Source organism: Erythrolamprus reginae, chromosome 1 (assembly GCF_031021105.1).
Source record: "Erythrolamprus reginae isolate rEryReg1 chromosome 1, rEryReg1.hap1, whole genome shotgun sequence".
NCBI lineage: Eukaryota > Metazoa > Chordata > Lepidosauria > Squamata > Dipsadidae > Erythrolamprus > Erythrolamprus reginae.
In genome coordinates, this window is record NC_091950.1 from 334,007,237 (window position 1) to 334,022,018 (window position 14,782).

At 40.5% G+C, this 14,782-nt stretch overlaps 1 protein-coding gene across 1 annotated transcript in view; it reads left to right on the forward strand.

Annotated features, from left to right (window-relative positions):
* The window catches only part of PGBD5 (piggyBac transposable element derived 5), a 119,127-nt gene that overhangs the window by 68,872 nt on the left and 35,473 nt on the right, over positions 1 to 14,782 (forward strand). Inside the window, exon 3 of the mRNA XM_070733941.1 lies at positions 10,701 to 10,835. Within this exon, the coding sequence (XP_070590042.1) occupies positions 10,701 to 10,835 (135 nt within the window). The remainder of the gene's footprint in view (positions 1 to 10,700; positions 10,836 to 14,782) is intronic.

Here is a 14,782-nt window from a genome sequence, read left to right on the forward strand (position 1 = left end):
TCAGCTGGTTATGTCTATCCTGATGGTGTATATTGTTAACTATATATATAATATGTACTGTGTTAGAGTGCCATTTTGTGTCATTTTGGTTGGTGGTGTGCCCCAGGATTTTGTAAATGTAAAAAATGTGCCGCGGCTCAAAAAAAGTTGAAAATCACAGCCCTGGAGATATTTCACTCAGTGGCTCGGTTGACATGATGAAACTGCTTAGTAAAAGCATTTACGAAATCCAGGCTGGGCATAAGGTGATTTCACACTTCGGTCTTCACATACCATTTTAGCTCCTCAGCTTCATAAATGTTAGCAGCAAAGAGTAGAATATAGAAGTGAGACAGGATATCTGAAAAGGTTAAAATCGTGGCAAATGAACCAAAGTAGATTAAAACGGAGACATTTCATTATTCATCCTGCTAGATCGGGTACACCAGGCTGGACACGTGGCACTGGACCAGAATATCTCCGGGACCGCCTTCTGCCACACGAATCCCAGCGACCAGTTAGGTCCCACAGAGTTGTCGTTTGGCGGGACCCAGGGGAAGAGCCTTCTCTGTGGCGGCCCCAACCCTTTGGAACCAACTCCCCCCAGATATCAGAGTTGCCCCCACCCTCCTAGCCTTTCGTAAGCTCCTTAAAACCCACCTCTGTCGTCAGGCATGGAGGAATTGACATGTTCCCTCCCCCTAGGCTTATAAAATTTATGCATGGTACGCTAGTATGTATGATTGGTTTTAATTTGTGGTGTTTTTTAAATTAACTTAAATATTAGATTTGTTTTACATTGTATTGTTATTGCTGTGAGCCGTCCCGAGTCTGCGGAGAGGGGCGGCATACAAATCTGATTAAACTTAAACTTAAACTTAAATTGGTTTTATTAACAATTAACTGGAACGGCAGCAAGTGATCACTAACAGGCTGGGTAGCAAAAGGCACACACTAAAATAATGGCACTCTATATACAGTTCAACAGCCATTTTAAAACTGGCTTATCCAATCAGCGACCAGCATTTAAATGGTCGCTGTTATCCAATCAGCGGCCAGTATGCAAATTTCCTCAGACAGAACACATCCAAATCCATGTTATTACCTTCCTTACCATCAGTTTGCTTCGCATCAGAAATGCATGTTGAGGAAATGACCCTTGGCACATGTGCAGAAGTCTTTGTGAATGCGCAGAGGGTTCATTGCCAGCTGCTTTCAAGGAGCAGCGACTGGCAGACCGATTCTGGGGTGTGGCCAGCCGGCCATCGCTACCAGTTTGGCAAGTGGGGCAAATTTCTGCCACTGGTTCAGGCGAACCAGTCTGAACCAGCAGCAACCCATCACTGATCCAATAAAGTCTTCAGTCAAAATGAAAATTTGGATAGGCAGACAGTCAGAATGTCCTTTATTGGAGACAGAAAGTCAATGGAAAAATGTACGACTGCAGGAGGTTTCTCTCCAAAATGAAAAGCAACGTGTAAATCAGGGCGGATTCCTCTTACTTGCTGCAACTGGTGCGCTGCACACGTAGCATGAGGATTCTCGCATGTGTGCATGTGCGCATCCCCAGTGTGATTTTGCTTCCGTGCATGCGCAGGAAGCAAAAACATACCAAAATCTTCCAAGGGGGCACAAGCATGTGTGAGATTGCGACCATTTTTTACTTCCGCACATGCGCGGAAATAAAAAATTGCCAAAATCTCACTTGCACGAATGTCCCCTCATGAGATTTTGCTTCTGCGCATGCACAGGAAACCAAAAAGACCAAAAATTCAAGAAAAAAGATAACAGCGCTCAAAGCACCAGCATCGGAGTGGTCATGTGCAAATTGCGCAATCTGGCAGCCGCTACTGGTGCGGAGTTGCCTACTGCACCGGTAGCAACCCACCACTGATGTAAATGTAGTTTCAATCATTTGGTTCTTTCTAATGACTCTCTGAGTGACTACCCAAATTTTCATTTTGACTAAAGACGTTACTTTATTAAAAACCCGCTCATTTCTGCATTCTTTGAAAATGAAATGCAACGTCTCCATGGCTTCCCCTATAGAGCATCATGGTCTTGATTCCTATAGTTCAGTGAGGGCAAACCTATGGTGCAAGTGGCACATGGAGCCATATCTGAGGGCATGCAAAGCGTTGCCCTGTGTCAGCTCCAGTGTACATGCGCATGCTGGTCAGCTGATTTTTGGGCTTCTTTTTGGCTGTTTTTTCGCCAAATTTCAGGAAATCCACTTGAAAATGGGGATGTTGAAAATGGCCAAAGAAGGCCAACTGCGCGGGGGGCAGCGGTACCGCAGGGTGTGTGTGTGTGCATGCACAGGGGCAGCACAGGGTTGCATACATGCACAGGAGAGGGCATTGCATTATGGGTATGGGCACACATGCGCCCCCTTTTGGCACCCGAGCTATAGTTCTTACTGTTTGTTTATTTATTTATTTATTAGATTTGTATGCCGCCCCTCTCCGTAGACTCGGGGCGGCTAACAACCATAAAAAGACAATATGAACAAATCTAATATTAAAAGTAATGTAAAAACCCCAATTTAAGAAACCAATCATACATATAGACATACCACGCATAAATTTTATAAGCCTAGCGGGAAGAGAATACCTCAGTTCCCCCATGCCTGACGACAGAGGTGGGTTTTAAGGAGCTTACGAAAGGCAAGGAGGGTGGAGGCAACTCTGATATCTGGTATGAGTTGGTTCCAGAGGGTCGGGGCCGCCACAGAGAAGGCTCTTCCCCTGGGTCCCTCCAAACGACATTGTTTAGTCGACAGGACCTGGGGAAGGCCAACTCTGTGGGGCCTAACTGGTCGCTGGGATTTGTGCGGCAGAAGACAGTCCCGGAGATATTCTGGTCCGATGCCATGAAGGGCTTTACAGGTCATAACCAACACTTTGAATTGTGACCAGAAACCGATCGGCAACCAATGCAGACTGCGGAGTGTTGGTGTGACATGCACATATTTAGGAAGGCCCATGATAGCTCTCGCAGTTGCATTTTGCACGATCTGAAGTTTCCGAACACTTTTCAAAGGTAGCCCCATTTAGAGAGTGTTACAGTAGTCGAGCCTCGAGGTGATGAGGGCATGAGTGACTGTAAGCAGGGAGTCCCAGTCCAAATAGGGCTGCGGACCTGGGAAAACGCCCCCCTTGCCACAGCTGAAAGATGTTTCTCTAATGTGAGCTGTGGATCGAGGAGGACGCCCAAGTTGCAAACCCTCTCTGAGGGGGTTAATGATTTCCCCCCCCCAGGGTAATGGACGGACAGATGGAGTTGTCCTTGGGAGGCAAAACCCACAGCCACTCTGTCTTATCAGGGTTGAGTTTGAGTCTGTTGATACTCATCCAGACACCAACAGCCTCGAGACACCGGCACATCACTTCCACTGCTTCACTGACTGGAAGATACATCTTTGATCATGCCATAGGTCTCAATTGAAATAAAATATTTCTTGAGTCTGTACATATACACTTCTGATCACTGGATTTTTCTATATATTCCCTGTTGCCAGCTTTTTAAGGCTTTCAGAAGCCCACAAGCAATGTGCTTGTGTGAGTGCATTTGTACAAATGTGCTTATTTGATAGAAAAAGAACTAAAAAAGCCACCTCTTCTGCCTGGTGGTTATTAGGAAAGATATAAATAAGCCAAGCACTTTAGGTAGAAGTATAAGGTGATACATTAAGAAAAAAAATTATTAGGCCACTTTAATTTTCTCAACCTGTTTCTCCCTTGTCCTCCTCCTTGACTGGATTTCAGCCACAAGTGAAGAAGCTGGTATTTGAGTCTGATGTCTGCCTGCTAATGTTATTTGAAAGGCTTCTCTAATATACTTAAAATGGATTTCAGATATGAATCCTGCTTCGTGCGTCCATTTTCATGCTTCAAATGGAAATAATTCTGGCAGATTGGAGGCCTTGCGAATGACACATCATCACGAAGCATATGCAAATCTACCTTGAGTTTAGGCAGATACATAATTTGATTACAAATGTGCCTCCCTTTTAAGGTTTAAGATGGTTGACTAATCCCTAATGTAATTAAGATGAAGGCAGAATAAACAGGATAACCCTACACCAAAATAATTAGTTGGTGGGAGCGACAGATTTTAATTTTGATGGTCATAAATCACAAGAATACCTAATTCAGCATCAATCTTCTAACTATATTATTTCTCTTTATAACTAGCTGTCAAACTAATTTGAAGTTATTAAATCCCTAATATTCTATCATGCCCTTTTTTCTAGTGCAACCAACATATTACAATAAAAATATGCTTTGAATTAAACTCTATAACATGCCGTCTCCAGATTTATGGACTTTAGGTCTCATCATCTCTATCCTATACAGCCTCTGACACTGAGATGATGGAATTGAAGCCCAATAAACTAGAGTGCAACTACTGTTTTCAAATGATTGCTCTGAAAGTTAGTGATTAAGACTTGGTAGCTATTTTGTTGATGCAAAAAGTGTCATAAGCACCCTCTTGAACTCAGGGGTAGCATACGAAAAATATGATTTTCATTTAAGAAGTCATTTGTATCATTGAAGAGAATATCTCTACCTACAAACGCCTCCACTTGCAAACTTTTCTAGATAAGAACCGGGTGTTCAAGATTTGTTTGCCTCTTCTCAAGAACCATTTTCCACTTCCCGAGCCTCCGAAATTGAAACCGGAAAAAGCAGGGAAAAGCCTCCATGGGGCCTCTCTAGGAATCTCCTGGGAGGAAACAGTGCCTCCACCCTCCCTGTGGTTTCCCCAGTCGCACACATTATTTGCTTTTACATTGATTCCTATGGGAAAAATTGGTTCTTCTTACAAATTTTTCTACTTAAGAACCTGGTCACGGAACGAATTAAGTTCCTAAGTAGAGGGGAAGAGATATATTTATCAATGGAGGCAACAAATTAGAAACCTTCAAATACTGATTCAAACATAATTACTATGGCAGTTCATGGTTTACTCAATGTCAAAGAGACAAAACAAAACAGAGTCTCTATCAGATTTTTGCATGAAGTTTTGTTTTAACAGGAATACACAGAAGAATAACCCCCAAATCAGTCAGACATTTCAAGAGCAGAGTCAGGATTGTCAGCACAGTCAGAATTTCAGAAAAACAGTAACCCCACAAATGTCAGACAAAAGCCAGACATTAGAAGTTGCTTCCAGCAAGGGAACAGGGTTCAGAACTGCCTCCTGAATCAGTTGGCAGCCATTTGTCATTTATCATGAGATTTACTCCATTACTTTGCAAGAAGCCTCAAGAAACAATTCTGATCTGCTCTCCACTGGGTATGGGAACTGGGTGGTCTTACATCATCCTCACCTGACTAATCTATCTGTCTATCTATCTATCTATCTATCTATCTATCTATCTATCTATCTATCTATCTATCTATCTATTAGATTTGTATGCCACTCCTCTCCGTAGACTCAGGGTGGCTCACAACATACAATAAAACAATTCACAACAAATCTAATAAATTTAATTTTTTTTTAAAAAAACCATTATTAAACCAGACATACACACAGACATACCATACATAAGTTGTATAGGCCCGAGGGGGGGGATGCCTCAATTCCCCCATGCCTGATGGCAGAGGTGAGTTTTAAGGAGTTTACGGAAGGTAAGGAGGGTGGGGGCAGTTCTAATCTCCGGGGGGAGCTGGTTCCAGAGAGTCGGGGCCGCCACAGAGAAGGCTCTTCCCCTGGGACCCGCCAGATGACATTGTTTAGTCGATGGGACCCTGAGAAGGCCAACTCTGTGGGACCTAATCGGTCGCTGGGATTCGTGTGGCAGAAGGTGGTCCCGGAGATATTCTGGTCCGATGCCATGAAGGGCTTTATAGGTCATAACCAACACTTTGAATAATCTAGATGTTCAGGTAATGTCTATTTTTTTATCAGCCTCATATGATCCTTGACTTTATCTCTTCTGAGTTTGATATTCCATTGGGTCAGTCAGAACAGCTTCTTTAGAATCAGATTCAAAGTCTAAGGTCTGGGCCATGACACACAACATTTTTCCCAATTAACAAAATTTATCAGAGATAAAGCTACATTAAATAATATTTTGCTAATTTAATTACTCTGAACAGCCTCACTCATGACTCTATGTCATTTCCAATATGATGTAATCAATACACCTGATAATAAAAATAAAAAGGTTTTCTTTAAAATGCAAGACTGAGAGGTCCTTCCTCACTCCCGATATAAAGTGTATAAAGTTCCATCAGGATCAAAGTCTTATTAGTATCAAAGAACTACTTCAAATAACTACTACAGGAAGATGATAGTCCCAATAGAAATTATGCAACAATTCTATCTTGTATGCAGTTTGCCTGGATATTTGCATAAACATAATATACATAGGGTTAACAGATTTGGGCTGCAAAAATCTGGATGATCTCTAAACAGTGTTCCCTCGATTTTCGTGGGTTCGAACTTCGCGACTAGCCTATACCACGATTTTTCAAAAAATATTCATTAAAAAATACTTTGTGGGGTTTTTTTCTATACCACGAGTTTTCCTGCCTGATGATGTCACACGTCATCGCCAAACTAATAACTTTTTGCAAATAAATAACCAAAAAAAATTATTGTTAATAAATAATTATGTTTATAAATATCAGGAACACTAAGTGTCTTATTCAATGGTGAGTAGCAGTAATAATGGTGAGTAAATGGTTGTTAAAAGAATGGGAAATGGTAATTTTGGGGTTTAAAATGTTAAGGGATGGCTTGTGATACTGTCCATAGCCAAAAATGTTGTATTTACTTCCGCATCTCTACTTTGCGGAAATCCGACTTTCACAGGCGGTCTCAGAGCGCATCCCCCGCGAAAATCGAGGGAACACTGTATATTATAACACTTTACTACCAACATTATTTTGCTATGACCCTTTGCAAATGTCTCAATTTCTCCAACTCAAATCTGAAAGTCTCAATAATTTCTGCTTTGATTGTGTGACTGATAAAAATAACCTACATCATTATTAACCTATGTCAACATTATTCACTGGTAATTTAGCATTTGGATTCTTCAGGAATGGGGAACCCTTTATGGATCAGGAATATGGCCCCTTTATGACCTGTGGACTTCAACTCCCAGAATTCCTGAGCCAACATGGTTCATGTTCAGTTCCCTCCCCTTGTTTTAGATTATGGCAACTAAGTGCTGAGACTCCAAATAACACATGTCAATTCATTTTATATGAAGCACTCAAAAACCTGAGCCTCTAATCTCTAATTCTGCCTTTTGGATAATTGGAATGAGTATCCTTTCAGTTCATTTTCTTTTTCTGTGAATATTATTTTGTCTATGGACACCGTTTGAATAAGAACAGTACACTGTTAAACAACTTTTAGAACATCTGATACTTTCTACGAATCTCTAATCGATCGTACTTGGAAAACAGCAACAGCTTTTCAACTGGTGTTGGCTCTTGGCTAGCCTCTCTTTCAGACTAATGGAAGGATACAGACAAGCAGATTCTAAAGTAGTCGTCTTGCTGTGGTTTAATACTGATTTTAAATGAATTATTCAGAACCCCTTAGGTTTGGCACCTCGTTCTGTTGACAGTGTTTTGGTTATTGAATTTATTTCCTGATGTGCCAAGTGACTATTACATTACAGTGGTGTATAAAAAGAGCCAAAATAAATGCCATTTAATGCTTTTCCTAATGACAAAAGGTAACTGCTGGAATAAATATTGTGTTACGTGTAGATGCTGGAATGTGGGAATTAAATATTTGATATTTTATTATTTTATTTATTTGCTAGCCTATAGATTTCTTACAAGGGGTGGATGGGGGGTTTGGATCAGGTGTGAGAGAGTTCTAAGTTTCCAAACCAGAATATGGAAATGTAGTACATAGAATGGATATATTATTCATTGTCTGTGGCATCATCTCTTTTTACCTATGGACCAGTATGTGCCATACTGGTTTTCTGCCTGTTGTTAACTAAATATGTCTTTGTCTTTAGGGGGCAAAAAGGTACTTCCTAGTAATTTCTATGTCTCACTTTCTCTCTCTTCTATTCAAGATAGTTTACATAGAAATGAAACTTTACTATCCCATATCTTTCTTTTAAAAAACAACAACTTTTATTTCAAATCAGGGATGAAATCCAGCAGGTTCTGTCAGGTTCTGGAGAACCAGTAGCAGAAATTTTGAGTAGTTCAGAAATCTGACAAGTACCACCACTGGCTGGCCCCAGAGTGGGGAGGGAATGGGGATTTTGCAGTATCCTTCCCCTGCCATGCCCAACAAGCCACGCCCACAGAACCGGTAGTAAAAAACAATTGGATTTCACCACTGCTTCAAATCCTAACAAATGGCTGCTGGCATTCATAGATAGCTGGGTTAAGGCATACAGTTGTCTATATCCAGGGCAACTATATTATGAGCTTTTAGTTATTCTTTTTAAGTGAGACATGTTATTTAATTATCAAGTATTATTTTAGTATTCTGCATTTTTTTTTTGGCTTGGGAGCGTATAGTCTAATAATGACTGGTTTTGAGTTGGAAATGTGCAACATTATTTGAAATGTAAATTTTGGTTTGTTATTTCATTATTTTTATTGTTTTGTGACTGTTTTATTGATTGCTTTTATGGTTCCTTAGGATATAAATATTTAAAATAAATACATAAATCTCCCCTGACTAAAATAGGCTGATATAATCTCTTTTAACGTACTTACTGGGATACTGGGTTTGTTGATTAAAACATTCTTAAATGAATAAATGGTTTGATGATGATCTATAGGTCTTTTGGGAGTGGGAGGATATACAGGCTGTCTACAGACTCCATCATGTTTTATGTAAAACAAGAACTACCGTCAGATTTTAAGTGTTCAATAGCATGCAGGTTGCTCTGTTTTCCCGTCTCTAGATCCTTCCACCCTAATTATTTTTCCCCATGACCAACATCAGTCATTTGAAAATAAAATTGCCTAGCTACAGATTTTTCCAAAATTTTATAAAAGTCAGCTATTGACAATGGAAAAATTCAAAAACTCACTGTGCCCTTTTCCACTTAAAAATCAAATTGTAATTATGGTACCCACTTCTATGAGACCCACCATGTTCATTTCATAATAATAATAATAATAATAACAACAACAACAATAATAATATATTAGATTTGTATGTCGCCCCTCTCCGAAGACTCTACTCTCCAAAAAAAACCCAACCCCCCCCCCCCCGGATAAATGGCAGTGTGGATTTGCAAAATGGGATTTAAAAGGGTGCACTAAAATACTGACATAGACTACATTATACCTAATTAACTAATGTAAATAGAACCACAATAATATTATTTCAGAAAAGAACTCTCCTTAATTTTTAGTACCTGCCTACTCCGTCCCCAATTCTTTTTACCATTCCATATGCATAAAAAAGCTAAGAAGGAAACAAAAAGACTAACATGCAGATAAACAAGGAAAAGGCAAACAAACAGGAAACAATACCCTAATTGAACAACTACGGGTGGGGGGGACACATCTCCACCAACACTGGCAGGCCAAGTTACTGTACTGTAGATAAAACCCCAAACCTCTCTTGCATTGATAATGTTACCTAGTTGGGTAATGAAATGTCTGTAAACAACCAAGAGAGCACTAAGGACTCCACAATTATATATATTATCTTCTATCAAAACACTCCCTTGTTTCACTTGATAACATTTCGTTTCCTTTTTAAAATGCTCATTTGATAGTTTTGATGCTGTTGGTATCATCAGGAGAAGTAAAACACAACTGGAAAAAACTAACAGGCAGTTGGGCAAAGGTTAACATTCTGATGGGAATCACAGTTACCAAGATGAGTCTTCTGGATGAATCAAATTCTTTATAAGCATTCTACTATTTGTCAGTGCCAAAGAAAGCACTGCAATTTACAATGGTGAATTTTTTGTTCTTAAGATTGCATGGACAGATACCACAACTGAATCTTCTGATCTACATAATTAGGATAATGTATTCAGCAATCGGAGATTCACTTCAACAAGATTTGTGATTGAGATAATTTATAATACACCTGATTCATGTTTTTTATAGACATTGTTCGCTAGCTTCTTTGTTTCATGGAATATTTAGTATGAGAACTGAGGCCCGTTGTTACAGTACATATTTGATGGGTGAAAAATAGTAGAGTATTTTTAATAAATATATACAGTGTTCCCTCAATTTTTGCGGGTCCGAACTTTGCGAAAAGTCTATACCACAGTTTTTCAAAAATATTAATTTAAAAATACTTCACGTTTTTTCCCCCTATACCACGGTTTTTCCGGCCCAATGACGACATATGTCATTGCCAAACTTTCGTCCGCCTTTAATAAATATTTTTTTAATAAACTTTAATAAATAAACATGGTGAGTAACAATCTAAATGGTTGTTAAGGGAATGGGAAATGGTAATTTAGGGGTTTAAGGGAAGGCTTGTGATACTGTCCATAGCCAGAAATGGTGTATTTACTTCCGCATCTCTACTTCACGGAAATTCGACTTTCGCGGGCGGTCTCGGAACACATCCCCTGCGAAAATCGAGGGAACACTTTATATTAATATATCTTGGCTTCTTTCTAATCCATTAAGTTGGATACACCACTTGTATAAGAGATTGATTCAATTTTGACATGCTTAAGAGGATTTCTTAAAAAATGGTTTCCTGACTTAAGACCAAATAACATTAGCATATTATGACTTTAGGTACTCCATGAGCCTCTGATTGATGAAGATCCAGTTTTCATTGCCACCTGCACAGAGCGAGAATTACGCAAGAGAAAAAAACGGAAATTCAGTCTCTGGGTACGGCAGTGCTCATCAACTGGTTTTATATGCCAGGTAAGTGCCAGAAAAATGGATTGCTAAATTCCAAGCTGCCATTTAAAGAAGCTATGTGGTCTTCTGTCACTTTCGGGAGACTTTGATTCCACATAGAAAAGAAAATAGATCCAAGTTTATAGACGTGTGATTCATACCCAGTTGAAGTTTCCTCCAAGATATTGAGTGGGAAGTTTTTTACTGAAATTTCCCTAGCAACAGATGACTGTATATCAGTCATCTTGTATATCAGTCACTTTGAAGCAAGAATAGTTCTAAAACAGGGCTGTCAAACTCCGAGTTTGCAGACTGGATGTGTCCCGTGCTGGCTATGCCCACACCCAGTTTAGTGAAGGGGAAAAAAGTCCTGATACTTTATGTGACATCACCATGATGATCTGAGTTTGTCACCCCTGTTCTAAGAGATTTCATTGTCATGGAGATGGATAAGCCATTGTTGCAATCTACTTTCCAAAATGTATGTTTTGGGGGCTAAACTCCGAGTGCAAAAATATGGGTGCTATTAAATTCCATTCAGCAGTGTTAGTTCCTGCTATGGCTATGTCAGTTTGATGAAGTGTAGCAATTTACTTCCATTGAGATCCTGGCAATTTTTTTTGGTATTCAATCCTTCTGTTGGGTTTTCTCCCAGGTGAACATTATGTTATCCATGGGCAGTTGTAACTTTCAATTCTTTTTTATTGAATTAACTGGGTCAGGAGGCATAGAAATATTTATCTTAATCTCATTAAGGAGTTCTTGCGTATTCAAAAAGCAGGACATACATTTTTTTAAAATATATACTGCTCAAAAAAATAAAGGGAACACTCAAAGACCACATCCTAGATCAGAATGAATGAAATGTTCTCATTGAATACTTTGTTCTGTTCAAAGTTGAATGTGCACAACAGCATGTTAAATTGATTGTCAATCAGTGTTGCTTCCTAAGTGGACAGTTTGATTTCATAGAAGTTTGATTACTTGGAGTTATATTGTATTGTTTAAGTGAAAGTGTTCCCTTTATTTTTTTGAGCAGTGTATAAATAAATGTAAATAAAATTCTCCTAAACTCAAGAGGTAGACCAAGAGCTCCTGCTATTTCTCCAGGAAGCCCATTCTATTATCAGTTTTGTCCATTGCTACATATAAATTTAGACTTAGTTACCAGTAATAATGAGTGCACAATTGGAAGACCTGAAAGAACAGTTTGGGATAGATTCTCATAGAGAAATTTATCTACTTGATTGCATGAAACTGAAAACAAGTTGATGGCATGACAATCAATCAATCATTCAAACCAATCAATCAGCCAGCCAGCCAACCAACCCAACCCAATCCATGTATCCATCATTCCATGCATGCATGCATCCATCCATCCATCAATATGTTTTTTGACATGAAGGGCTAAAAGGTAACACATTCATCCTGTAGGAAAGTTTGGACTCGACTTATAATGGACCATGTCTTTCTGAACTGGTATTTTGAAATTCTCCTCTTTCACCTCCTGAAATCTGTCATGATCACTGGTTCACTTGTTCACTGCATTTATATGTTTCCTTCTTTCTAGGAGCCAGAATAAAATGCTTCTCAACGGTGATTCCTATCATTTTATTCTCAAAAGTATTTGGTTATTAATGGAAGTCATAGAATCATAGGGCAGGAAAGGAGCTTAGATCTGAATTCTAGGCAAAACTCTGCTCAAGGCAAAACCAGAACTGGAAGCAATATTATGAGTCGGGTCTCACTAGTGCAGTATAAAGCATAAATTTCTTGTGATCTTGATGTTATCCCTCTATTGATGCAGCCTAGGACTGCATTAGCTTTTTCAGCAGTTGTAGCACACTGCTGGCTTATGTTTAAAGGACTGTCTACTAGGGCAGTGTTTCCCAACCTTGGCAACTTGAAAATATCTGGACTTCAACTCCCAGAATTCCCCAGCCAGCATTTGCTGGCTGGGGAATTCTGGGAGTTGAAGTCCAAATACCTTCAAGTTGCCAAGGTTGGGAAACACTGTACTAGGGCACCTCAATCCCTCTCACAGTTACTACTGTTGAGCCAAGGACTGCCTATTCCAGTGATGGAGAACCTTTTTTCCTTTGGGTGCCAAAAGAGTGTGTGCATGTGCTATCGTGCATGTCCGAGCGCCCACACCCATAATTCAATGCCTGGGGATGGCAAAAACAATTCCCCCCACCCCCCCGGAGGCCACTGGAGGCCAGAAATGGCCTGTTTCCCAATCTATGGTGGGCCCAGTAGCTTCATGTTTCACCCTCCCCAGGCTTCCCTTGAGCCAGGGGAGGGTAAAAGGCCTTCTCCCACCCACCCCCAGAGGCCCTCTGGAAGCAAAAAATTATCCTCCCAGAGTCTCTGTGACTGTGTGAGCCAAAAATCAGCTGGCCAGCACACATATGCATGTTGGAGCTGAGCTACGGCTCACGTGCCAGCAGATATGGCTCTGGGTGCCACCCGTGCCATAGGTTTGCCATCACTGACCTATTCTATGCCTGTGCATTTGGGGTTTCTTGCCTAATTTTTGGACCTTACATTTGGAAGCCTTTGGAACCAGAGGAGGGTGAAACACGAGCCTACTGGGCCCATCAGATGTTGGGAAACAGGGCATTTCTGGCCTCCAGAGGGCCTCCGGGGTGCAGGGGAGACTGTTTTCACCCTCCGCTGGCATTGAATTATGGGTGTGGTCACTCGTGCATGCACAGTAGTGCACATACACGATCCTTAGGCACCCGAGGGAAAAAAGGTTCACCATCACTGTCCTAAGCTTTTTGTCCAGGCTTGTTTTCCTGTGTTCACATAATCTCAAATAGCCTTCTGGCCTCAGCACATCAGCTTCTCCTTCCTTGAGTGGTCTCTGGTCTCCTCCTTCCCTCTAAGAAAGCATAAGGAAAGAGCTCTCTTTCCTGCCTGGGCAATGAACTCAGTCCTGGCCCAGCAACAGGGAAGGATGAGAAAATTCTTTTATACAGGCCTAGTCAGGCTTATCTAGCAGAGCACTTTCTCTATAGGCTTCTCTTAGAAACATAGAAACATAGAAGACTGACGGCAGAAAAAGACCTCATGGTCCATCTAGTCTGCCCTTATACTATTTCCTGTATTTTATCCTACAATGGATCTATGTTTATCCCAGGCATGTTTAAATTCAGTTACTGTGGATTTATCAACCACGTCTGCTGGAAGTTTGTTCCAAGGATCTACTACTCTTTCAGTAAAATAATATTTTCTCACGTTGCTTTTGATCTTTCCCCCCAACTAATTTCAGATTGTTTCCCCTTGTTCTTGTGTTCACTTTCCTATTAAAAACACTTCCTTCCTGAACTTTATTTAACCCTTTGACATATTTAAATGTCTCGATCATGTCCCCCCTTTTCCTTCTGTCCTCCAGACTATACAGATTGAGTTCATTAAGTCTTTCCTGATACGTTTTATGCTTAAGACCTTCCACCATTCTTTTAGCCCGTCTTTGGACCCGTTCAATTTTGTCAATATCTTTTTACAGGTGAGGTCTCCAGAACTGAACACACTATTCCAAATGTGGTCTCATCAGCGCTCTATATAGCGGGATCACAATCTCCCTCTTCCTGCTTGTGATACCTCTAGCTATGCAGCCAAGCATCCTACTTGCTTTTCCTACTGCCCGACCACACTGCTCACCCATTTTGAGGCTGTCAGAAATCACTACCCCTAAATCCTTCTCTTCTGAACTTTTTGCTAACACAGAACTGCCAATGCCTCTTTGTCCTCCTCTGGCATCTGCCACCTCCTTCCAGCTTCTTCTCCAACCCTCACATCTGCCTTTCCTTTGGAGCAGCTTTTATGCTCAGTGAACACTGAGTTTGCTGGCATCCATTATCATACTTACAAGGAAGCTGGTGTTTTCCCTACCCCACACTGAGTGATTATGAAAGCAGTGTGTTGTTTTGCTTTGCAGGGTAACAAGCACAGGACAAAGGCTA